At 42.7% G+C, this 27,784-nt stretch overlaps 1 protein-coding gene across 1 annotated transcript in view; it reads left to right on the forward strand.

Annotated features, from left to right (window-relative positions):
• CDH17 (cadherin 17) overlaps positions 1-27,784 on the forward strand; it is a 119,527-nt gene that overhangs the window by 59,485 nt on the left and 32,258 nt on the right. Inside the window, exons 7-12 of the mRNA XM_073550393.1 lie at positions 8,338-8,525; positions 19,864-19,995; positions 21,019-21,169; positions 25,342-25,557; positions 27,163-27,239; positions 27,588-27,779. Coding sequence (XP_073406494.1) covers positions 8,338-8,525; positions 19,864-19,995; positions 21,019-21,169; positions 25,342-25,557; positions 27,163-27,239; positions 27,588-27,779 — 956 coding nt within the window. The remainder of the gene's footprint in view (positions 1-8,337; positions 8,526-19,863; positions 19,996-21,018; positions 21,170-25,341; positions 25,558-27,162; positions 27,240-27,587; positions 27,780-27,784) is intronic.

Below are 27,784 nucleotides of genomic sequence, written 5' to 3' on the forward strand. Positions count from 1 at the left end.
TCCATACATTGATTGACCTAGCTGTGTGGCATGGCGCATTGTCCTGCTGGAAAAAACAGTCCTCAGAGTTGGGGAACATTGCCTGAGCAGAAGGAATCAACTGTTTTTCCAGGATTACCTTGTATGCGGCTTGATTCATAAGTCCTTCGCAAAGATTAACTTGCCCAATTCCAGCCTTGCTGAAGAAACCCCAGATCATCACCGATCCTCCACCAAATTTCACAGTGGGTGCAAGACACTGTGGCTTGTGTGTCTCTCCAGGTCTCCGTCTAACCATTAGATGACCAGGTGCTGGGCAAAGCTTAAAACTAGACTCATCAGAGAAGATTACCTTATGGTCCAATCCTTATGGTGTTTGGCAAACTTCAGCCTGATTCTCCTTTGCTTCTCATTGATGAAAGGCTTTTTTATAGCTTTACATGACTTGAGCCCTGCGTCTAGAAGCCTGCTAAAAACTGTTCTTGCCGTAAGCTTCACCACAGCTGCCATTTGCCATTCCTTTTTTAGGTCACATGATGTCATCCTGCGGTTGCTGAGTGACATTCGAATAAGATAACAGTCAACCCGGTCAGTGGAGAGTAATTTTCGCCCTCTGCTGGTCTGTAGCTTTGTTGTCCCCAATGTCTGCTGCTTGACCTTGTTGTAATGGACTGCAGTCTTAGAAATTTTAAGGATGGAGGCAACATGACGCTCACTGTATCCCTCTTCTAGTAAAGCCTGAATTGAGCCCTTCTTTTCCTTTCTCAAGACTTTCTTTTCAACTCCTTTGGCATAGCGTTTTTTTTACATTTTCACGGCGTTTTTAAACTCGTGATTGTGCAGCGAAAACGCAAAAAAAGCATCCCATGCAATCCTAAGGAATTCTGTAATGCTGGGGTAATGCTGCGGATTTTTCCGTGGCGGAATCGCATCGTGGAAAAATATGCAGCATGCTCATTAATTTTGCTGAATCATGGGAAAATCCCGAAAATCCTCACACATAGGAATGCATTGTTCTGCTTACTTTCCGCATGTGGCTGTGCCCACCATGCGAAAAGTAAGCAGAACATTTGCGGATGGTACCCACGGTCCGTAGGAGAGGAGACTCTCCTCCAGGCTCTGGGTACCATATGCCTGTAAAAAATAGAATTAAAATAAAAAAATCATCATATTCTCACCTTCCGATGTCCCTCGCAGCGTCAGCAGGCTTCAGCGATGCTTCCGGCAGGTCCCGCTGCCAGTGATGCATTGCGACAATGACCTTTGATAACGTCGCGGTCTCGCGATACCATAGCGGTCTCGCGAGACTGCGACGTCATCAAAGGTCATTGTCGCAAGGCATCGCTGGGAAAGGGACCTGCCGGGAGCATCGCGATGATCGGGAACACTGCGTGGGACGTCGGAAAGTGAGAAAAACACGATTTTTTATTTTTTTTAATTATTTTTAACATTAGATCTTTTTACTACTGATGCCGCATAGGCAGCCTCAATAGTAAAAAGTTGGTCACACTCGTCAAACACTATGTTTGACGAGTGTGACCAACCTGTCAATCAGTTTTCCAAGCGGTGCTACAGATCGCTTGGAAAACGCTAGGATTCTGTAAGCTAATTACGCTTGCAAATCGCTACTTTTTCCACGGGAAATTTGCGGGAATTAAAATGCGGTTTTCTCACATATTTCCCGCGGAATGGAATTCCGGAATTCCCATGGAAATTTCAGCGGCAATTCCGGAACATGTGCACATAGCCTAAAAGTTATTTTTTCATTCCTATTATTTTTGGGATATTACTAGCACTTGTTTTGCCATCCAGCTTGTCCTAATGCAAGAGGATTGTGAGCACCACAACAGGGTTTTTTATACTTTCCTTTGTTAAATAAGATTTGGTTCAGGTGATCACCTAATCAGAAGCACATTAAGTAGAATGAGGTGTCCTCTGGTTGGAATTCAACTGACACTGGAATGGAATGGCTGTCAGACATGTAGAGAAGATGATTTTATAAAACTGTGCAGTGGACTCTTAATTTTTGCCAGAGCTGTATATCTAATATATAAAGCTCAATGTGGGTGTGTATGTATGTATGTATGTGTGTGTGTGTGTGTGTGTGTCCGGGATTGGCATCCGCACCGTCGCAGCTACAGCCACAAAATTTGGCACAGTCACACGTCTGGACCCCGAGAGTGTCCTAGGCTATGTTGTGAGGCAAAATTTTAACCCCGCGCGTTCCAATTCATCAAACAATTTTGCCCCTATCTAATGGGGAAAAAGTGTGTGTATCAAGCCCCGCCCCTCATTATGATGTCATAATGGTTGCCATGGCGACGCTGATGTCATCATAGGTTGCAAGCCCCGCCGCTCATTATGATGGTCCCATGCCCATAATGGGTATATGGGCATGGGACTATGGGATGGAGGATGTGTGATGGGTATATGGGAACTGGACTATGGGATGGAGGATATGTATGACGGGTATATGGGCACGGGACTATGGAATGGAGGATGTGTGATGGGTATATGGGCACGGGACTATGGGATGGAGGATGTGTGATGGGTATATGGGCACTGGACTATGGGATGGAGGATATGTATGACGGGTATATGAGCACTCGACTATGGGATGTAGGATATGTATGATGGGTATATGGGCATGGGACTATGAGATGAAGGATTTGTGATGGGTATATAGGCACTCGACTATGGGATGGCGAATATGTATGATGGGTATATGGGCATGGGACTATGGGATGGAGAATATGTATGATGGGTATATGGGCATGGGACTATGGGATGGAGGATGTGTGATAGGTATATGGGCACTCGACTATGGGATGGAGGATATGTATGATGGGTATATGGCCACAGGGCTATGGGATCGTGGATATGTGTGATGGGTATATGGGCATGGGACTATGGGATGGAGGATAATTATAATTTGCTTTAACTAACCACAGTTAGTTACTATGCCCGGGCAGCGCTGGGCTCTTCAGCTAGTATACATATATATGTATGTATGTGTGTGTACAGGTTTGCTTTCTCTGCCTTTTTTCAGAGAATATGAATGACACCAAAACTTTTTCTCCACTCATGGTTAGTGGTTGGGTGAAGCCATCATTTATTGTCAAACTACTGTGTTTTATCTTTTTAAATCATAATGACAACCCAAAACATCCAAATGACCCTGATCAAAAGTTTACATACCCTGGTAATTTTGACCTGATAACATACACAGAAGTTGACACAAATGGGTTTGAATAGCTACTAAAGGTAACATCCTCACCAGTGACTTGTTTGCTTGTAATCAGTGTGTGAGCATGAAAGCTGAGTGAGTTTCTGGGATCCAGACAGACTCTTGCATCTTTCATCCAGCCACTGATGTTTCTGGATTGTGAGTCATGGGGAAAGCAAAAGAATTGTCAACGGATCTATGGAAAAAGGTAGTTGAACTGTATAAAACCGGAAAGAGATACAAAAAGATATCCAAGGATAATGCCAGTCAGCAGCATTCATACTGTGATTAACAAATGGAAAATCAGGGGCTCTGCAAAAACAAAACCACAGTCAGGTAGACCAATAAAAATTTCATCCACAACTGTCAGGAATATTGTTTGGGATGCAGAGAAAAACCCACAAATAAAATCAGCTAAAATGCTGGACTCTGAAAACTAGCACTGTGGCTGTTTCTTTAAACATGAAAAATGGGCTGCATGGTCGAGTCGCCAGAAGAAAGCCATTACTGCACAAATACCACAAAGTATCTCGCCTACAATATGCAAAACAGCACAGAGACAAGCCTCAAAACATCTGGAACAAGGTGATTTGGAGTGATAAGACCAAAATTAAACTTTTTGGCCACAACCGTAAACGCTACTTTTGGAGAGAGGTTAACAAGATCTATGATGAAAGGAACACCATTCTTACTATAAACCACAGAGGTGGATTGCTGATGTTTTTGGGATATGTGAGCTACAAAGGCACAGGAAACTTGGTGAAGATGAAGGAAAGATGAATGCAGCACGTTATCAGCAACTGTTGGAGGTAAATTTGCAATCATTAGCTTGGAAGCTGCGCATGGGACGTACTTGGACATTCCAACATGACAACGATTCCAAACACAAGGCCAAGTCGACCTGTCATTGGCTGCCGCAGAAAAAAGTGAAGGTTCTGGAGATCATTGAGCCACTCTGGGGAGATCTCAAGCGCGCAGTTCATGCTTGACAGCCCAGGAATTTACAGGAACTGGAGGCTTTTTGCCAAGAAGAGTGGGCAGCTTTACCATCTGAGAAAATAGAGAACCTTTCCACAACTACCACAAAAGACTTCAAGCTGTCATTGATGTTAGAGGGGGCAATACATGGTATTAAGAAATGGGGTATGTAAGCTTTTGATCATGGTCATTTGGATGTTTTGGGTTGTCATTATGATTTAAAAATAGAAAACACAGTAGTTTGACAATAAATGGCTTCACCCAACCACTAACCATGAGTGGAGAAATAGTTTTGGTGTTGTCATTCATATTCTCTGAAAAAAGGCCAAGAAAGAATAAATTGTGCCAGGCGAAAGCATAAATGCTGCCAGGGTATGTAAACTTTTAGGCACAACTGTGTATATATAAATATATATATATATACAGTATATACATATATTCAGTGTATATTGTATATAGTAGGGAACCACCCTCTCAGGAAGGCTTAAGGTAGTGTTCACCCAAGCAAGGCGGTTTGGTCCAAACAGCCGCAGTGTTATTGCTTTCGTTAAATTCCAGGAATTCAAAACCAAAATCAGCCTCTTCTGGACACAAAGGTATCACAGCAAATAAATAGTTTATTTAGCAGGGCATATATGTTAGTGCAGGCTCACCTGAACAGACTACAGTCCCCTACCAGAGAAAAATATCATACACAAAAGAGGTATGATCCCATCAGTCTCGTTATCCTTTTCAGCTTGAGCCTCATCAGATTCCAGCACAAAAAAGAAGTGTTCAACTCCAGGCACAATGCACACTGAACAGGCTGCAGCTTCCACACTGTTCACACTCACACCATTGAAACGCCATACCTACACCCAACTGGTCCCTCTACAGACTAGAAAGGCCCTAGTCACACAACTTAAAAATACCACCTCGGGCCTAACTCCCTGAACTGCCGTCAAGGGGTTTCTTGTATCTCCTGAGGAACCAGAGGGCAGGCAACTACACACTACCAACAAGGGGAAAGGAAAGTGTGAGAAGAGATACAAGAACTCAAAGTGAGATATTAAGACACATTCAAATAAGGTGGAGGGGTGAAGGTTAAGGAAAAATAAAAAAATCAAGAACCGAACCGAACAGTAGTAAAAGGAAAAGGTGCTGTGAAGGACAGCAAATCAACTTGCAGCAAGAATATAACTGGAGTTTACCCAGCAAGGTAAACCCCTAATGTAAAGAGCTGGAACTTCTAAGTATACATCCACCAGGAAATATAGCCAGCGAGAAAGTGCAAAGAAGGGACACTATATAAAGCACCACGCTGAATGTGATAGGGCAAACCAAAATTGGATAATGAAAGACAACTGGAAAGGAGCAAACCAAGAATGGAGAATAAAGACAAAGGAAGAATTAGCATTTTGACAGGGAAGGAAAAGAGCGGTAGCTTAACAGGCAGAAGAACTGACCACAAAGCAACAGGTCACCAGATTGAATACTGAATCCCCAAACCAAACCATGACACCAACACACAGACTGCTCAGCTTCTCCTAGCTGACTGAGGCAGTGTCCATTCAGAGGTAGACCCTGGCATGTCTGTCTCTTAGCTATAGCTCACATTTTTGCTGGTCATTCACCAGCAACACACAACTTTGTTTAATATCCAGCAGACTGACACACCTAGTGAACACAGGCCCTGGTTCTTAGTCAAAGGTAGTCATGTGCATCTATATATGGTGTAAGAAAGTCTGGTGTTCTTGGGCTTTCTCCCTTATCTCTCATTCTCCATTTACTTAGTAGATTCTGTGGGAAGGGGAGGGGTGCTAAAGATGAATTGCATTGATTGCATTTAATTGCCCAATAAATGGGGGGCCTTTCATTTATTGTAGATGTAAAAACACATTTAGGTGGGAGTTCCTCTTATAGATTTTGCATTGGGACTTGAGAGCATTATGTTGTCCCTCTGTTTGCAACAGTGGAGATTTGCTTTTTTTTTGTCCGGATGTTTATATTCCACATTTCTTTCTTGGACACATTTAATAAATTGAATGTTTGCACAAACAGAAAAGATTAAGGTCACGGAGGGATAACAACCACATTTAGTTCCCAGTTTCTATAATCATCGTGTTTATGTGTGTCAGCTGTGTTTCTTATTACATAAATTCTGATTATTTGAAAAGACTTATTTCCTAAAAAATTATTATAAATCATTTTCACAAGAATGGCAAGAGACGGTCCTCAAAGAGTAATAGTGGTGAGTCCATGACCAATCAGTGCAGTGTAGGAAGTGCCTATTCTCCTTGTAGAGCCCACCAAGCTGGCGTAGAGACTTAGGCTATGTACAAACAGAGTATTTTCTAAGTATTCAAAAAACATTAAGGAAACCTTCACTTTGTAGGGACTTTTTTGCAGTATTTCTTTTCCTTAAGCAGTTTTGAAGTGTTTTGGGTTAGGTTTTCTTTTTGTTGCCGCGTATTTGCAATCTTTTGATTGGACTATCCCTAGTTTGGAGCAGATAGACCTCCTGGGCCATCTGGTCCAACCCCCTGCTCAAAGATTTAATCAGGATCCACTTCAAAGAGGTTCCTTTTATTTTTTTTACACCAAATGTTTTAGAAAACCTGAAGTGAACAAGAAAAAAAGCATAAAAAACTCACTTATATGAACAGCAAGGAGGATTAACACCGAATGAATAGGAATCATTTTAGGAGTAGATTTACTCCAAAAAATCCTAAAAAACCCTTCTGAACATATTCTTATGGGCCAAGCAATGGTCTTTGGGGAATGGTTATGCAAATTATCTGTCTCTCTAGTGCCACCTATTGGAGGTAACTGCTCTATAAATCAATATTCGATCTAATGAGCCTCGCCGCATGATTTGGATATGTAGCTAACCCGAAGTGTTTTCCAAAAATAATTCCATCTACCAAGGAGCTGGAACCCTGCATTGCATATCTTACAATATATTCTAAAATAATCTAAAACATTGTATATAATTTCATACCGCTATTTCTGAGGCGAAAAGTAAAATCCCCAAAACTGATGTGGATAACATAGAAAAACAGTTGCAGTGCTAAAGATCTGGATACTGAAAATAGTTATGATAAAAATTCCTCATTGTGTTTTGGGGTCAAAAGTACAGTATCTGATTATTAAGAGCCATTACATACAGTTGTGTGAAAAAGTGTTTGCCCCCTTCCTGATTTCCTATTCTTTTGCATCTTTGTCACACCTAAATGTTTCAGATCACCAAAAAAATGTAAATATTACAAAAAAATAACACAAGTAATCACAAAATGCAGTTTATAAATGAAGAGCTTTATTTTTAAAGGAAAAAGAAATCCAAACCTACAGGGCCCTGTGTGAAAAAGTGATTGACCCTCCCATTAAACCATAAATTAACTGTCACATCTTTCGGAAGCTGAGCTCAATATTCCTACCTGATATTTGAATCTCAAGTAGTGGTCTCCTAGACCCTTCGTCATCACTTTACTCTTTTTGTTTAAAAGTGTGCGATTGTACTTTCTACAGGAGAAAAAAAATTATATATATATAATTTTTTTTTTCCGGTAGAAAGTACAATCGTGAATTTTTAATCGTGTGTGTGTGTGTGTGTATATATATATATATACAGTATATATATATATATATATATACACTGTATATATATATATATATATATATATAAAAAATCTATTGGAAAAAAGCTGGTATAAAAATTGCCATTAATAGGTTGTCATTTACGTCATATTAAAATTCGGGTCAGTAGCAACGACAAAGTGTAGAAGTGCCCAGCTCAGTGTGCTCATCTGCATTGCGGACATAGGCAAGAACTGTCTTTACATTGAATGCATTATTCTGGTTGGCAAAACGGACCAAACTAGAGCATGCTGTGATTTTTTTTTTCCACGCAGACCACCAGTCAGCATAGAAAATTGGCCATGTGCATCGGCACATCTATATAATGGTCCGTCTGCTCTCTGTGTGCTGTTTGTGACTCACTTGGACACCACACAGACCAATTATACGCTCTTACGAACGAGCCCTGAAAGGGAACTTTAGAAAAAAAAACTTCTTTCATCACAAGTATGTCTATATTTTTATTTTGCCTATAGCAGGTTTCATGTTTGCAGTTTTTGCTGCAGTTTTTGAGTTTTTAATTTTTCTTCTTCTTGTAGGAAGTCAATTTCTGAAGTTTGGGGATAAGTCATATGAACTTCTGTTGGAAGTCTCAGACCTTGCAGAGAGACCCTTCAGTCATAACGCAAAGGTGTATATTTCTATATTGGAAAATCTTTGGAAAGCACCAAAACCAGTTACTATAAAGGAAAACTCCACAGAAGTGCATCCATACAGTATTACCAAGGTACTGACTTGTAAAGTAGTATGTGTATTAAATGGATTTAAACTATCACCCTGCGCCATTACATGAATGGACAATGTCTCTAAACTTACCTCTATGCAAAGTGTTATACAGCCAAGTTGCAATTCGCTGAGTTTTTGACTCTCCATATTTTCACTACACAAAAAAGCAGTGTCTTATGGTGATCTCACACTGTGTTCTTTGCCCTGTGTAATGGTTCTTTTGGGGCTTATGACCGACCCCACACAAAACGTAAGGGTGTCCACCTCCAGTAGGCGTATTCACCCGAAAATGATGCACGACAAAGCACACGGTGACTCTGTCTGCACTATTAGGCCGGAATCACACTACCGTGTGTGATGCAAGAAACTCTCACGAGTCTATCGCATTAACACCTGGAGCTGCCGCCGGCACTCAGGACCGGAGCTGCGACTGTATGTATTTCTATGTAGCCGCAGCTCCGGTCCTGAGTGCCGGCGGCAGCCCCGGGTGTTGATGCGAGAGACTCGTGCGAGTTTCTCGCATCACACACAGTAGTGTGATCCCGGACTTATAGTCAATGACTCTGCCGGTGCATACGCCTGAATCTCATTTTGCAGGGGTTTCGGATGTAAGCCCCGACGGGACCACTGAAAGTAGCAAAGAACCCAGCATCAAAGCACCATTACTAGAGATGAGCGACTTTGCCTTTTTTAGGGTCGAGTAGGGTTTCATGAAACCCGACTTTCTCAAAAGTCGAGTCGAACAAAATCGTCCGACTATAGGGAAAAGTCGAAGGTCCGACTGAAACACGAAACCCAATGCAAGTCAATGGGGAAGCAAAGTCGGCAGGGAGTGGAGGACAGTAAACACACCTACATGCCGGACCGCTTGTTTAAAGTGCGCAAAATCTCTCTCTCCCCGGACGCTGCACATGTCATCTCGTTGCCCACAGTGTATGTCCTTGCTCATTGGCTGAAAAAAAAGTCACGTGCAAACATTCTGTGAAATCCGAGTTTGGCGCTAGGGTCGACGACCGCATGGCCGACCTTACGCTATGGTCGGGTTTCGCTCGGCGAAACCTGACTTTGGCGAAAGTCGGCGACTTTTGAATCTGACCGACCTGTTTCGCTCAACTCTAACCATTACCGTTACAGAAAAGTGGATGAGATTTATAGAAACTTCATGCCAACTTACCGCTTTTAATGCTGTGTAAGCTGACCTGCGGTACGCGTTAGAAATCCGCAGCATGTCAATTTCTCTTGCCGATTCACTGAGTTTTATGTATGGAAATTTACCCATAGACTTGAATTAGATGTGGAAAAATTCCCAAGGAAATAACAGACATGCCTTATTAGAGCATTTTCGCTGATGAAACACACTAAAAAGTCATGTAATTTGCACATGACCGTTTCAATAAATTTTTGTCAACGCCAATGACCAGAAAGTATAAAAAAAAGGTTTGCCTAAAGCATGACATAGCAAAAAGAGACAGAACCCACGCACTCAAAGCGCGATAAAACACGATAAAACCAAACTAAAAAATGCAATGAAAAAAATGATAGTAACCTGATTTACCTAATAGGTGCAGAAAATCTGCAGTATCAGAAACTCACCAAATTCTCATCATAAACAGGCATTTAGGTAGTGACACCCTGTCACTAACAGCCTTCTCATATATGCATTGTTGGCTGGTACTGCCTGTGCATGGGCAGTGCAGCTAGGTGTACTGTGCCCGGCTCCATTTATGTCCAGTGATACAGTACAACTTGCTGCATGGCGTATGCCAATGCGTAAAAGGCAATGGCACATTAAGGACCTTGGGTGCTGGGTGCCAATAGTAAAGTCAGGTTCGCACACATACAGAGCCCTCTGTTGAGTATTGTGTCAGGTTTTCCATCAAAATCCTCCAAAAACAAAATTCCGACAGAAACCCTAAGAGACTCACAACGGAGGTCAATGGTATCACTTTGGACACTGTCTGACCTCCATTATGCTTCGGCTTATTTCTATGGTTTTGTTTTTATGGACGGCAGATACAGGGCTACTGCAATGAACTGATGGGTTGCTCCAAGTGATGGAGATATACCTCTGGTCTAGTTAAAGGGAATCTGTCACCCTTTTTTTCCCCTATTAACTGCCGGCATAGACATCGGGGACTTATCTACAGCATTCTATACGCACGGAGGTGGGCGGTCCGGTCCGATGGGTGTTGCGGTCCGGTCCGGTGCCTCCCTTCTTCATGCGATGACGTCCTCTTCTCCCATCTTGAAATGGCTCCGGCGCAGGCGCATTGCTCTGCCCTGTTGAGGGCAGAGCAGAATTCTGCAGTGCACAGGCGCCAGACCTCTCCCGACGCCTGCGCACTGCAGGACTCTGCTCTGCCCTCAACAGGGCAGAGCAATGCGCCTGTGCCGGAACCATTTCAGGACGGGAGAAGAGAACGTCATCGCATGAAGAAGGGAGGCGCCGGACGGGACGGCGACACCCATCGGATCGGACGGCCCACCTCCGTGAGTATAATATAATGTGTTTTTCTTCTCTTTCAGGTTACATCGGAGGCTTATCTACAGCATTACAGAATGCTGTAGATAAGTCCCCGATGTCTATGCCGGCAGCTGAAAGGCCAAAAAAAGGGTGACAGATTCCCTTTAAGGGCATGTTCGTGATGTATGTTTTTGCATGAATTTCTGTTCTAAAATCCACATAAAAAAGACCCTTCCAATGCACTTTCAAAAAAAGAAAAGCTTCTTGTTGAATAAGGCCTCATTCTTATGTCCATTTTTTACATATGCGTTCTGTCCATAACAAAAAAAATAGTATCTATTAGAGTCTATGAGGCTGTTCACATGTCCATGTTTTTTTGGCGGATCAGTTGTCCTCCTACCCCCAAAAAAAGACATCTGCTTATTATGCAAACCTTCCCATTGAAATTATTGGGTATGTGATAATAAACTAATTGCACACAGTTGTTATCTATGTGTTATCCAAGTATCGTTTTTACTGTTTAAACCCTTCCCGACGTGTGCCGTATATGTATGGCGCTGCGGGAGCTTCGCTTCCGCAAACTGCCGTACGTGTACTTCGGAGAGCTAACAACCTGCAGCAAAACCCATGAACGTCCAGTCTAGTTTACAGGTGCATGTCTCCAGAAGCATGAGCTGGGCACTACAATGTACTGGACACTACAACGTACTGATGACTACAACGTACTGAGCACTGCAATAGCAGTTTGCAATTTTCATTCAGCAACATCCACTACTGCTTGTTTCTGGAAACCACCCATAGAGTCAAAGTAGTCACAACACCTGTAGATAAATGGGTATAATTTCCAAAATGGGGTCACTTGAGGATGATTCTGCTCTTCTAGCACTTAGGAACTCTGTATATGTAAGCATCAAGCTGATCCTGTGCACTATTGTAAGTTTGTTCCCTGAAACTTCTCTGAGTCAAATTCTCATGATAAATCATATTATTATTCTGCTCAACCCAATAAAATCAAAACTCATATTGTAAAATTTAGCAGAAATAATTCAATAAGGCAATGAGAACACTATTCAGAAGCGTGTTACATACAACGTTAACACAGAGAAGGGCTGTAATGTTATGATATTTCAAAACAGAGTTTGTGAAATAATCTACGCAATGGAAAATATAACCAGAGGATTCAAGAGCCAAGGCGGCCCGAACGCTGAAACTATTAATGCTTTGTGAAAAGAGCAGCATTTTAACCCATTCAACCTTAGAGAGCAAAGACTCAGCTCTTCCATTGTTCACCCATTCCCAGGATGTTTCCTAAACGTGATGAGTAAGAACATTTACAAGGAAAATAATGATGTTTCATATTCAGCCAATTCATAATTCTTTTTATGAAGAAGCTCTTTGACCTGAAGGCCATTGTGGCAGAATAAATAGAAGTGTGAGGCTTTATGAGAACAGTTTTTCGAGTCTTTGTCTAAAACATCTGGAAAAAGACAGCTTTGAAAAAGAAGGCAAAGTGTTTGTCACAAATGAAAAAGTCACTCATTGAGAGTAGTGATGAGCGAGTATACTCGTTACTTGGGTTTCCCCGAGCAAGCTCGGGTGCTCTCCGAGTATCTTGGCGTGCTCGGAGATTGAGTTTGTGTCACCGCAGCTGCATGATTTGCGGCTGCTAGACAGGCTGAATACATGTGGGGGTTGCCCGTTTGTTAGGAATTCCCCACATGTATTCAGTGTTGTGAATTCTCTCTCTGGCTTCCCTCTGGTGATTACTGAAGGTAGTGGAGCTGATCAGATTGACAGAGGGATTGCGAGTTCTCTTTCTGGATTCCCTCTGGTGGTTACTGGAGGTAATGGAGCTGATCTGATTGACAGAGGCTTGCCACCTGATAATGAGGGAGACGATTGGAGATCTGGGGTTTCTGATTGAATTTAAGACAGCTGACTCCCTCTATCCCTGCTGGTGATTTTCTTCCTGTGTCCTCTGAGGACTGATGTCTCCTGCTCTTTCCCTGCATGTTCAGCTAAGTGGATCATTTGTTATTCTGTTTGCATTTGATCTGGTTTTGTTTATCTCGGCTTTGTGCGGGTCAGCCAGCTCCGGTTGGGGCTGTGCTGAATCACCGCCCATATGCTACTGCATGTGCCAGTTTGTTTTGTCCCGTGTTATATTGGTCTCTTTTTGCTTTGCTTTCAGAATATACCAGAGTGCTGATATAGTGGGCGCGAAGTCGTGCGACTTCAGTGTTTTTGTGCATCAGACGTGTTGGACTTTTTGCAGGGTTTTTTGCGTGATTGCAGACAATGTCTTTCCTTTCCTGTCCTATCTAGTCAGTGTGGGCCCCATCATTTGCGCAGTCTATTTTTTTGCCTGCATTTGTGTTTTCATCTTGTCTCACCGACAATATATGTTTGGGGTCTATCTATTCCTTTGGTGTCTGCTCTGGGGCAGTTTAGATTTTCCCTTTCTTGCTTTAGGCTTAGTTAGCTCTCCAGCTGTGCTGACACGTCTAGGATCATCGTAGATACGCTCCGAGGCTACTGCTAGTTGTGTGGACAGGATCAGGGGTCTGCATCCGCTTAGTTACCAACCTCTCTGGTTTTCTGTGGCTTAGCTTGGACCTGCTATCCTCCTCGGTACCCATTCATAACATTCAGGCTGTCTAGCAGCCGCAAATCATGCAGCTGAGGCGACAAAAACTCAATCTCCAAGCATGCCAAAATACTTTGAGACCACCTGATCAAGCTGAGGAAAACGCGAGCAACGAGTATACTCGCTCATCACTAACTGAGAGGTATCCAGGCTCCCAAAATGTAGGTATTGCAATGATGAATCAGGCTCTTGGAGTGTCTGCTTGGAAAATTCAGCAAAAAGACTGTGTGCACCGAGCCTAAGGGGATGTGTGAAGAATGACCTCTTTTTAAGGCGGATTCCTCCCGTCGGAACTGCTTAAGGAGAAAAGATAGTGGCTTTTTCCTGAAGCAACTTTGGAAAAGTGCAAACTTCCTTAGATGCCGAGTTTTCTCTTTCAAAGGAAAGCACTAGCCATTGATTGCCTGATCCAGCTTTGCTCTTTCCAGAGCCGGCGGCATTCTCTCTATACCTAAGGATTTGTACACACAATGTCATTTAGATGTCAACACAGCCACCAAATTTTTCCTGGTGAAGCCGCTTCAGGAAAACACTGGTAGTCATTTTCCTGTGACGGCTCCGACATTGTTCTTGCAACAGCAACTCTGCCATCAACGTTCTCTCTATACCTAAGGGTATATGCACACGGCATCATTCTTGCCGCCAGCGTCTTTCTCGCAATACTGTGCAGCGACTTGAAGCCTGAGCATGTCACATTTTTTAACCACCCTGGTTTTCCAAACCCTTAAGTAGATAGAAGTAGATAAGTACGGTAGATAAAAGAAGTGACAAAAGACAGAACATTATTATTATTATTATTATTATTTATTTATATAGCACCATTGATTCCATGGTGCTGTACATGAGAAGGGGTTACATACAAATTACAGATATCACTTACAGTAAATAAACTAACAATGACAGACTGATACAGAGGGGAGAGAGGACCCTGCCCTTTCGGGCTTACATGCTACAGGATGGTGGCGAAGGAGAAAGTAGGTTGGTGGGTTGCAGCAGAACATGTTCACAATGTCCTTTTGACATTGCTGTGCACTATGTTCAGCCTAAAGGACACTTCCAAAGCATTTTATCAGTCGGATTATGGACATGCCTTAAAGAGTTTTTCTTATCCTGAAATTCGCTTTGTTTTAAAAATGAAGTTTGAAGAGGATTCCATCAGTTTCTACTTCAGAGAAGCAACATACACGTTTTTGTTCCACCAGGTGTTTTTCAAAAGCCTCTTCTAGAAAAGAAAGCTCACAAACCGCCTTATAAGAACAGCAAAGTGGATTTCCCAGTGAAATAAATAGGAAGAGTTTTCCAAGTGTTTTTTATGTAGTTTTTGAGGAGCATTTAGGAGAGGATCTGCTCCAAAAGCCTCCTTCAGAAAAACTTTGTGTGTACTGTTTCAGGAATATGAGGGTTTTTATTTTCTGCTATTTTTTATGGCCTTTACCAAGAGGGTGTTGCACACAGATTAATAATGCAGAGCAGCCTAAAGACTTGCCCCCACTTGATCATGTGAGCAACGTCCACTTGGTAAGATCATAAAAATATAAAAGGTCCTTAACTTTGAAACTGTATAAAACATTAAAAACAAACAATGGAATACAGGAGGAGCAGCGGAAATTAAGCAAGAGCAGAAACTTGACACAAATGACCGGGTGACAGGTCCAATGGTCCCGCATGACACAACAGCTCCTTACAGTGGGCATCGTTGGTCAAAATTACTGTTATTGTGAATAGTTCAGCAAGTTGAAAATGAAATGATCTCTAAAAGGTCAAAAGTTAGAGACACATTTCCTTTGTATTTTAAGCAAAACAGATATGTATATATATATTTTCAACTTTTATATTTTAAAAATTACAAATAGGAAAATGGGCCGATGCAAATGTTTCAGCACCCTTGGAGATTTGTGTGCTCATATAACTTTGACCAAGGATTTTAGACCTTAATTAGCCTTTTAGGGTTATGGCTTGTGCACTATTACTGTTAGGAAAGGTCAAGTGATGCAAATTCCCAGCTTTTTTAAAAACCCAGCCTCCTCTAACTTTGTGCCAAAAAAACAGCAGTTATGGGTCCTTCTAAGCAGCCGCCTAGAACTATGAAAATGAAAATGGTGGGAGTCCACAAAGCAGGAGAAAGCCAAAAGAAGATAGTAAAGCGTTTTCAAGTTGCCATTTCCTCAGTTCGAAATGTAAATAAGAAATTGCAGTTAACAGGAACAGTTGAGGGTAAAATAATGTCTGGAAGACCAAGGAAAATTTCAGTGAGAGCTCCTCGTAAGTTTGCTAGAGAGACAAATTAGAGCCCCAGCTTGTCTGCAAAAGACCTTCAGAAATATTTAGCAGACTCGGGCGTTGTGGTGCAATGTTCTACTGTTCCACCTGCACAAATATGGTCTTCATGGAAGAGTTATCAGAAGAAAGCCTCTCCTGCATCCTCACCATAAAATTCAGCATCAGAAATATGCAAAAGAACATGTAAACAAGCATGATTCATTTTGAAAACAAGTCCTTTGGACTGATTATGCTAAAATAGAACTTTTTGACCACAATGATCAAAGGTACTGTATGTGTGGAGAAAAAAGGGCACAGAATTTCAGGAAAAAAAATCTCACCAACCATTAAGCATGGGGGTGGATCAACAATGCTTTGGGGTTCTGTTGCAGCCAATGGCACGGGGAGAATTTCACGGGTAGTGGGAAGAATGGATTCAATGAAACTGCAACAAGTTCTTGATGCAAACATAACACGATCTGTAAAAAAACTAAAGGCCCTGTCACACGCTAGCGAGATCGCTGATTTTGTGATGCCACAGCGATCTCGCCAGCGAGATCACTGTGTGTGACGGGGATCAGTGACCAGCCCCCCTGCCGGATATCGCTGATTGTGCTCGATCGTCCTGGGCCATTTTTTGATCGCTGGTCTCCCGCTGGCCAGCGCGCACCGCTGAGTGTGGCAGCGAGAGACCAGCTATCAGCGATGCTGGACGTTGGTATCCAATGTAAACATCGGGTAACTAAGCCACGTGGCTCTTGGATACCCGCTGTTTACCCTAGATACCAGCGCACGCTGGTTTCCAACGTAAACAGCGGGTATCCAAGAGCCACGCGGCTCTTAGTTACCTGATGTTTACTTTGGAAACCAGCGTGCACGCTGGTCCTGATCGCTGGAGGGGCTGTCTATGTGACAGCTCACCAGCGATCAGCCTAACGATGTCCCAACGATCCCATTCATGTCAGATCATTGGTGGGATCGCTGGGACATCGTTATGTGTAACGGGGCCTTAAAGTTGAAAAGGGAATGGCTTCTACAAATGGATAAAGATCCTAAACTCAGATAATACTTTATACCTCAAAGGGCACAAGCTGAAAGTTTTACAATGGCCCTCACAGTTCCCTGATCTGAACATCATTGAAAATCTGTGGCTAGACCTCAAATTAGCAGTAGACGACCCAGGAATCTCACTTGATGAAAATCCCTCAAACAAGAATTGAAAGACTCTTGTCTAGCTACAAAAAGAGTCTACAAGCTGTGATACTTGCAAAAAGGGGTGCTAATAGGTACTAACCATGCAAGGTCCCCAAACTTTTGCATCGGCCCATTTTATATATATATACTAGCTGAAGAGCTCGGCGCTGCCAGGGCATAGTAACTAACTGTGGTTAGTTATAGCAAGTTATAATTATCCTCCATCCCATAGTCCCATGCCCATATACCCATCATACATATCCACCATCCCATAGGCCCGTGCCCATATACCCATCACACATCATCCATCCCATAGGCCCATGCCCATATACCCATCATACATATCCTCGATCCCATAGTCGAGTGCCCATATACCCATCACACATCCTCCATCCCATAGTCCCATGCCCATATACCCATCATACATATCCTCCATCCCATAGTCGAGTGCCCATATACCCATCACACATCCTCCATCCCATAGTCCCATGCCCATATACCCGTCATACATATCCTCCATTCCATAGTGCAGTGCTCATATACCCATCACACATCCTCCATACCATAGTCAACCATTATGATATCATAATGAGCGGCGGGGCTTGCAACATATGATGACATCAGCGTCGCCATGGCAACCATTATGAAATCATAATGAGGGGCGGGGCTTGATAAACACACACTATTTCCCCATTATGTAGATAGGGGCATTATGACATCATAATGAGGGGCGGGGCTTGACATGCACACACTTTTTCCCCAGTATGTAGATAGGGGCAAAATTGTTTGGTGAATTGGAACGCGCCGGGTTAAAATTTCGCCTCACAACATAGCCTAGGACGCTCTCGGGGTCCAGATGTGTGACTGTGCCAAATTTTGTGGCTGTAGCTGCGACGGTGCGGATGCCTATCCTGGACATACACACACACATACATACACACATACATTCATACATACTCACTTTGAGCTTTATATATTAGATATGTGTATATATATATATATATATATATATATATATGGCGCCCCTGAGGGTTCAGTTGCCACAGAGGTACTGCACCTCCTCCTGAGGTGTGGTGCCCCACCATCCAGGTAGGTTGGAGGCTCCTGACCACATTCCAACACCTGCACCCATCATCACAAAGTAGTGTAGCAAAGCCACATTGCGGCTCCCTGCTTGGAGTGTACCAGAGCACCTTTGGTGGCTCCCTGCTTGGAACACGAAACGTGCTGGGAGGTGGGTGGAGGTAGATTACATTTCATGGAGCGGGAAGAGTTTAAGTAAGTCAGTCAGCAGTTGATTGAGGAACTGGAGAGAAGAAGATCCCTAGAGAGAGGGATAGATGGATGGAAGTGCTGCAGCAGATCTCAGTAATTTGGGTCTGCTGGCACGGGAAAGAGAGAATGAGAGAGCAACATAGACTGAACGCTTGACTCTCCATAGAAGGAAAGGATTAGCACGGAAGTTCTAAGCGCAAGGCCGGGGCCCGGTCCCCGAGGTTGTATGAATACTAAGGGTCCTACAGCAGACACCGGTGGAGTAGTGGGCTGTAAATGCACTACTCCCATCTAAGACTTGGGGGCACAACAGCAACTTGGATAGTGAGCCGGGACTTAGGAGTAAGGAGTCCCCGAAGCAGGCTACAGCTGTCTGCCGTACAAGTATAGTTCTTGGGAACATCTGTCAGGAGGAACTCCAGTGTAACTCAGTACTAGGAGTACTTCACACCAAAGGCACTATAAGAGGAGACGTTCAGAAAGGCACATGTTGGCGGAGTGTTGGAAGGGAGCATTCCATCTGACCTGGAGGTTGACTGAGTCCCTGACCCAGAGGATGCAGTACGGAGGCAGGCATCTCTGTATACTACAGACTGTGAGTAAAGCTTTGGAACTACAAGCCCTGGTGTCCTCCATTTATTCCTGTGCCAACACACCCTGTACCGCTACATCTGGGTACCCGCTTCTACACTGCCTGCGCCTCACCCCTACCCGTACATCTACACTGCCCTGGGACTACAGCTCCACCTGTGGGGAGCTTCACCATCTTGGCTGCAACACACCACCAGCCCCAGAGGATCTGCATGCAGCGTCGGCTTAACATCTCACTTGCCGAACACCACAGGTGGCATCACAAACTATTCATTCAAACAATTACATTTCACCATTTCAATTCCCCCATTAATTGGGCGCCCAGAGCCACGGACCAGGTCACCCCCGCTGTGACATATCCCACTGATACCGGCACGGTACTGAGTACCCCACAGCCCAGGGAGGGCGACCCATATACACACACACACTTTTTTTTCCTAAAATAGAAAGGAAATGTGTCATCTTTAACTTTAGACCTTTTAGAGGTTATTTAATCTTCAACTTGCTTAACTGTTCACAATAACAGTGATTTTGATCAGGGGTGCCCAAACTTTTACATGCCACTAATCTTTTTAGGCCAGATTCATCAAGCTATTATTCTAGTCTTCTGATGTAAAAAGCTTTTAATAGTCGCATATGTTTGGTGCAATTCAAGACTGTGCTAAAATTTTGCGACTTTTGGTGTTCTCACACCAATTTTGCTCAGCTCCAACAAAGTGGGAGACAAATTCAGGAAAAGCGGTGGCTTTCGTTGACCCACAAATCTTGCCCCAACCAGGACTAATCTTGATGAATCTGGACCTATATGTTCAATGTGAATAGAAAATTTCATCAAGAAAACAAATGAAATTCTAGTTGATTTAGAAATTTACCGAGTGCAGTAAACATGGCAATTTTCTTTGTGTTTAGGTCACATGGAATGATCCCAATGTCATTTATGAACTGCACCAAAGAGAAAAATTTCCGAGATTTCCATTTACTATTGATAATAATGGAATTATTAATGTCACAGAACCACTGGACAGGGAGGAGCAGGATAAGGTAAGATCAGGATCGGGCTACAATATTGTAACAAGTCCTGTGTTGCTAAAATTGGTCTACCACGGTGTCCGGTCCGAGAGACTTCAGTGGTAAAAATATATATGTGCTTTAATTTATTCCAGTAAAAGCAGAAAAACCTTTTAATCTACAGTTTACATACATAGAATGACTTTATAAGTTGATTGACAAAATTCTCACTGGTGTGTACACGTCTTTTCAGGAAATATTTCCTAAGCACAGGTTTATACAGTTTTGATTTTTATTTTCAGTGTTTTCCCAGTGTTTATACTGGTAATTTCCAGATTTAAATTAAATTCAACAGCAAAAGAACCACCAGTGTTTTTTCCAAGCAAAACCGCAGGTAAAACGCTCAAAAAGATGCACGAGTGTCTTCTGGCATCTTTTGAATCTTCCTATTGATTTATATTTTCAAGTACAGAGCATGTTTGGAGTAGAAAACTTGCGAAGAATGCTCGGAACTCTTCTTCTTACCGCTTGACATCTTTGGAAGCACGAAGTTGTTAAAAGATGCTTAAAAGCCTAAACATATGCCCAGCAAGTCATTTTTTTTACATAGAAATGTAAATGCCCATTCTTTTGAGCATTTTCTAGGTGCTTTTTCAAGCCAACGTTTCCGAGTGTACCCGTTTGGAAAAGAGGTGATAGATAGTTAGATAGAACGAACAAACACAAACCTCAGGGGTTCTGCCACCTTGAGGACCTCGGAAACCTTAATCTGAGGTCCCCAAGGTGGCAGAACCCCTGAGGTTTCTTAGCCCCTCTTTAAGACCATGAATGTTGGAGAATGTTGGATGTGTGAAACCAGCAGTCTAACAGGGCTACTTGCTCGGCTATCTCCATAATTCTTACAGACTTCAAAGCCTCCATCAATGTGGCCCTCAATCTACCCCTTTATCTTACTTTATTAAAGCCGACAAGGACGTATTATTAACTGTTAACCTATACTCGGTCTAATATATAACCTTTCACAACCTCACATACTATATACTCATTATTTTTCAGTATATCTTCTACGCATTGGCTAAAAATTTCAACGGTGTTTCTGTGGCGAAGCCCCTGCAAATTGAAGTAAATGTTGAGGACATCAATGATAACCCTCCAATATGTCCAGAAGCAATGGTGTCTTTTGAAGTTCAAGAAAATGAATTCATTGGTAAAAATGCAGCACGTGTACATCTATTATTCCACACATTTGTTTTGCCAAAGATGAACAAACACAGGGGACTAGCTACAGGGGGTGCAGACACAGCTCCTTTACCCTTGGGCACAAAAAAGGCACTAACATTATAAATAGCTCAGGGAATATGGGGCCTCACAATTTGCACTAAGGCCGCTTAAGTGATGGAATATATGCCCCCATAACAATGTGCAGGACCTCATGAGTCATGACTGCCAGCTACAAATGCCATATATCAAGACGTTACATTGGTCATGGAAATGAGTTGGGGGCAAAAATCAACAAGTTCAACCATCTCAGTTAGGCCTCCTTCACATTCCATTTTTGCAGAAAATATGACATCTTTTTTTCATGGATAACCTATGCTGTTGTGCACATGTCTGTGTGTTTACAGGGATCGTGGGTCCGTGTGAACCACACAGAGACATGTCTATTTTTTCCAGCAGCACAAATGACAAAGGCCAATACAAATCTACGGGTGCGTGGAAAACATGACCAGCACATGGATGGCACACTGATGACACACAGATGACACACTGATGGAACACTGATAGAATACGGATGGCACACTGATGACACACAGATGACACACTAATGGAACACTGATAGAATACGGATGGCACACTGATCCAAAGCACTGATGACACCGGTACTGTTTTTTCTGGTGCTGGTTTTATACGGATGTTTGAAGGGGGCCTTAGTTTTTGTATTGTGATTTTGGGTCCAATTTAACACATATGCCAGAAAAAGGACATGGAGGCTGTGACATATGCTTAATTGGCATCCGTCACTCATAGTCTACGGCAGTGGTGCCGAAACTCAGACCCGCGGGCCGTTTACTTTTTATCTGGCCACTGTACAGATCCCTGGAGACTGCAGTGTTTGGGCCGGCAGCTGTATTTTGAAGGCCGCCGGCCCATTAATTTCTCCTCGTTCTGTGAGCATGAGCACACAACATTCACTACTGAATGCTGAGGCGAGTGCAATGAAGAATTACATCCTGACACCAGAGTCAGGATGTACTTTGTGGGTGAGTTAGCGCACAGCTTGTACTGTCCCCGAAGAATGGTATAAATATCCAAATGGCCCTTGGCAGATAATAGATTCCCCACTCCATTTGCAGATATGTCATGAGCTTTTCCATGATAGAGCTATGTAATTGATGCCATTATAGCTATAGACGATACTCTTTTGGCATTTATTTGGCAATAGAGACATATCTAATGGATATTTGGGGAGGTTTTGGCAGGGTACATGCTAAACATAGGACAAAAATGTAATACAAAAGGACTCTGAAAGGGTTTTTCTAGGTTCCATACAAATCTTTGCATTTACTCTATGTGACTGCAGATTGCCTATTTGTGCCAGTGTGTAATGTACACACTATCACGATTCTACTGTATTCCACTCTAAACAAGCTCTGGAGTCAAATTATCGGTGAGATCTATGTTCGTCGCATGGATCTTAACAGTTCATTTTCATATTAAGAAAAATGTAAATTTCTCTGGAATAAGACATCAGATTGCCGATTTCAAGGTATCATTTTATTCACCTTCCTATGACCTACATGCCCATATAGACAGTTTAGGGGAGTTTATCCTATTGACAGATTTCCTTTAAAGGGAATCTGTCACCCCTTTTTTGAGATATCATATAATGATATCATTCAATTGTGTGTCACATAAGGATTCTCTTCGTACTTTTGCTTCCCCCTGACCCCGCACTTTTCATGCATAAATACCTTTTTTATATCGGTTCAGATGTATGTAAACTGCCGCAGTCCGGTCCAATGGGTGGGGCTTATTCAACTGCTCCCCCCCTCCCTGTCTTGCTCTACACAAGAAGAAATGCATACAGCATGACAGGGGGGGGAGCAGTTGAATAAGCCCCGCCCATCGGACCGGACAGCGGCAGTTTACATACATCTGAACCGATATAAAAAAGGTATTTATGCATGAAAGGTGCGGGGTCAGGGGGAAGCAAAAATGCTAAGAGAATCCTTATGTGACACACAATTGAATGATATCATTATATGCTATCTCAAAAAAGGGGTGACAGATTCCTTTTAAAGAGGACGTGTCACTTGCCATAAATGTGTAATTTTTTTACCTGGTGCCAGAGGCGTAGTTAGGGGTTTGGTTCAGGGGGGCGGAACTCCTGAGTGGGCTCCTAATCAGGTACCCCTGATGACAACTATGGTGGCGTCTCCTAATTGTAGATATAAGGGAACCTCAGCAGAACACAGAGCTGTTACTAAAAAAATCTCTATACAAAAAGCAACACTGATATTACCGCCATATGGTGACCATATAGTGGTAGATACCAGTGCTGCAGAACATGTGATAGATTACAGTACAGTTACCAACATGACACCTTCTCCAGCCAGAACTCGGCTGCAGAGATTACAATAAAGACACATTTGTTCACATTTCCTGCACTGTCCCCATCTATTCCAAACCTGCATAAACTCCTTATCCTGTTGATAGCCCAATACTGAGCTGCTGCTGCCGTATGTGTCCCCTATTACTGCACCTGATCTGTGGTACTGTGTGCCTTCTAAATGGTAAAACAACCCTCTAAAATATAGTAAGGCCATGTGCAATTTCACTAGAAAACAGTGCCCACATTTTGTCCCCTAGAAAGTAAAATTCCCTCTGTGCCCTCTTGTCAGTCACATTAACCTGTGTTCCCCTATAACAATAAGTGCCCACTTAATGTCCCAAGTCTCCTACCTGCACAGCTCCCCTATACACAGTACGATGCTCTCTTCTACATAGTATAATGCCCACTCACTGTCTCAATAGGATATAGTATAATGCACACCCTATAGGCCTCTATATAGCATAATGCACTCCCCATAGGTTTCTATGTAGTATAATGCACTCCTCAAACTCATATATATAGTATAAAGCACCCCATAGACCTCTATAGTGTAAAGCACTCCCCATAGGCCTAATATAATGCACTCCCCATAGGCAGACTCTATAAAGAACAATGCACTCCCATATGCAGACTCTATGTAGTATAAAGCACTCCCCATAGGTAAACTCTATACAGTATAATGCACTTCCCATATGCCTCTATATAGTATAATACACCCCTATAGGCAGACTCTATATAGTATAATTCACTACCCTTAGGCAGACTGTATGTGGTGTGATGCAATCCCCATATGCAGACTCTTTATAGTATAATGTACTCCACATAGGCAGACTGTATATAGTATTATGCACTCATCTTAGCCAGACTCTGTGGTATAATGCACCCCCATAGGTAGACTCTACATAGTATAATTGACCCCCCCATAGGCAGACTTTATATAGTATAATGCAACCCCATAGACCTCTACAATATAATGTACTCCCCATAGGCAGACTCTATATCGTATAATGCACTCCCCATAGGCAGACTCTTTATAGTATAATGCACTCCCCATAAGCCTGTATAGTATAATGCACTCCTCATAGGTCTGTATAGTATAATGCACTCCCCATAGGCTTTTATATAGTATAATGCACTGTCCATAGGGCTGTATAGTATAATGCACTCCCCATAGGCCCGTCTCATCAGTGCTTTCAACTGTACGGGCACCCAGCAGGGGCCCTGGGTGGCTGTGCAGGGAGATCGAGTCTCCCTGCTCTGCCACAGAGTTTAACTGCATGAGTGCACTGCGCACACCCACACAGTTAACAGTAGCGTAGCTCCGGGTGGGCACCTCAGAGAGCGGGGGCCTGGGCCACTGCTCCCTTGACCTCCCCGGTAGCTATGCTACTGCTTCGTGTAAATGATGACGTTCTCCTGAATCTGGCATTTTCTTTTGTTCCTGCCCCTCTCCATTCCTGATATATGACCCCTCTTCCCTGTATGTAAATCTAGTCTTTATAGCCAACAGGGTGTGATCCTCAAAAAGACTTCCATAGAGAAAAGTTGAGGACTAAACCCACTTGAATAAAAATACTTTACGTATATACTTTACATACAAGGAACAGGAGGCCATGTCTCAGGAGCGGATAGGAGACAGGAACAAAAGAAAAACGCCAGATTGAGGGAAAAAAGCAGCAATTGCACCAGCTGAATAAAGAAATTATTTCAGGCTCCAAGACTGTGGTTAAAGATGTTTGTCATTAATACATTTTTTTACCCTACAGGTAGTGTTATAGATGTGCTTAAAGCCACCGATGAGGACCAGCACGATTCAACAAATTCGTTGCTATCGTATACAATCATTGAGCAATGGCCTCATACATCTCCAAGAATGTTCCGAATCGGCCTGTATGATGGCAGCATTCAACTGAGTAATACTGGCGTAAATACCCACAGACAATACAGAATTAGAGTGCAGGTGTCAGATGAAGGGACACCGTGTAAGTATTCTGGAATATGCTAAAAGATTAATTAGATTTATGGTCTTAGATTCTGGGGGAAATTTCAATGTGGTCTCAATTACATCAGAAAAAAAAAGTCCCCAAAAAATAAAAGGCTCACGTTGCCCATAAAAGTGAATCAAGGTGCTAAATTTCCGTATTGGATTAAGATTACCGTAGATGTAAAAGCTCAGATCAGATCTGTTGCCCAGGGCATTGAGGGCTTCAATTTTTTTTTTTAAGATGGCTTTGATAGGAATAGGTCATCAATTTGAAATTGATGCGAGTCTGATATCGGACACCCACAATGATCAGAGGTGGAGAAAAAAAAAAGTTTCCTCATTTTCTCCATTATGTCAGTCCACGAAAATCAAACTACACTCGGTTGTTTTCCACAGACCCAAAGGACTTGCATTGCCGAATTTGATCCGACGCTCAGATATGTGCACAGCCCCACATGGGTACGAGTGCTATCGGAGAAAACCACGTATAGCACTCATCCGATACAATCGGTTCACCCTAATTTATATTTGTCTCAGCTCTGTAGACATGTTAGACAGCTTCCTTTTCTTATGCCACCTCATTCATTTGCATTTTGTGCCACAAAAATTATACACACCATTGATAAAATTTCACTTGTTTTAGACGGGTGCAAAAATGGTCTAAAACGTGCAGTAATCTGACTGTACTCAACTGGGGACACTCTTAAAGGGAACCTGTCGTGTGAAAAAAGGCTGTTAACCTGCAGACATGGGGTTAGTCTGCAGGGTAATAGCATTCTGAGTCTGTCTGGTGTCCGCGCTGAGAGCCCCGCTACAAGGAGGAAATGAACTTTATTTTTGCTGGCAGCGTGTGGAGTTCAGTTACAAGAGCGGTGCCGGTGCGGGTTCAGTTACCACTCTGTGTATAGAGGGCAGCGGCTGTAACCGCGCCTCCCCCAGACTGACTGACTGCAGGATCAGCATTGGAGCTGGCTGTCAGTCAGTGCCAGGGACGCAGTTACAGCCGCCACGCTCTATACACTGAGAGGTAACCAAACCTGCACCGGCGCCACCACCATGACTGAAATCGAATGCTGCTGTGGAGAAAAAAGCTCATTTCCTCCTGGCAGCGGGGCTTTCAGTGTTGGCGCCGAGCATGTTCAGAACGCTATTAACCTGCAGATTAACCCCATATCTAGAGGATAACAGCGTTTTTATTTCACTTAACAAGTTCCCTTTAAGACTGATGTTTCTCTGTCTGTGCACCAAGAAAAGCAAATCTATGCAAGTTTCTAGTGTAAACTATAGTAAATTTAAATCGCAGTGGAGATCACACTCTCTCATGTTATGCCCCACAAACTTTTTTTTAAAAATGTGGAAAGTACGGCGTAAACACAAGAAAGATGTATATTTCTGCACAAAATTCATCTTACTCCAAAATATGTGACATAATACTATATGATTAATTAGGTCTAATAATAATTAAAATGACAAGAATCACTACATTCTGAGCAAAAAATACACAGGTACAAGATGTTTTAAATATGTATTTGAGAAATTATTTCTTGAGACTTTTACTTTTTAATAGGATGATCTACAATAGATCCGTGTTTTCTCTTTACAGCTCTTAGCACAATATGTTGGGTGGTGATAAACGTCATTGACATCAATTATCACATTCCGATATTTGAGAGTTCAGATGTAAGTATTTTCACAGATTGTATCATCTTGTGCTTTATTTAGTTTCTAGACTTATTTTTCCACACTTAGGGTTCATGCAGATGAGCGTATAAATCGGGCGTGTGCTGTATGATATTTATGTGTTGGTATCCTGGGACTGATGATGGTGCATCCCAGCGCCGTAATGCCACGCACAGAAAACATTCAGAAGTGCTGCTTCTTAGGAGGCTTCTGTAGGACTTGGAAGACTTACCAGCTCTTCTGGAAGTCAAGGAAGTCTACTATTATTCCAGTACTATCTATGTCTGTCTATCTGACCCATATCTGTCTAGCTTTATATCATTTCACGTCTGTCTTTTATATTTCTAGTATGGGAATGTAACCTTACGGGAAGACTCTCCATTGCAAACAATAGTGAAGGAGATACAGGCCACAGACGATGACCAGCCAAACACAGGAAGCTCTTCTATTTCTTACAGAATAGTCGATGGAGATCCAGATAAGATGTTCACCATTGAAACAAATCCTTTAAATAATCGTGGATATGTCAAGGTGGCTGCTGTAAG

This window comes from Dendrobates tinctorius, unplaced genomic scaffold (genome assembly GCF_039654945.1).
Source record: "Dendrobates tinctorius isolate UK_male_01 unplaced genomic scaffold, ASM3965494v1 ptg000165l, whole genome shotgun sequence".
In the NCBI taxonomy this organism is placed as follows: Eukaryota; Metazoa; Chordata; class Amphibia; order Anura; family Dendrobatidae; genus Dendrobates; species Dendrobates tinctorius.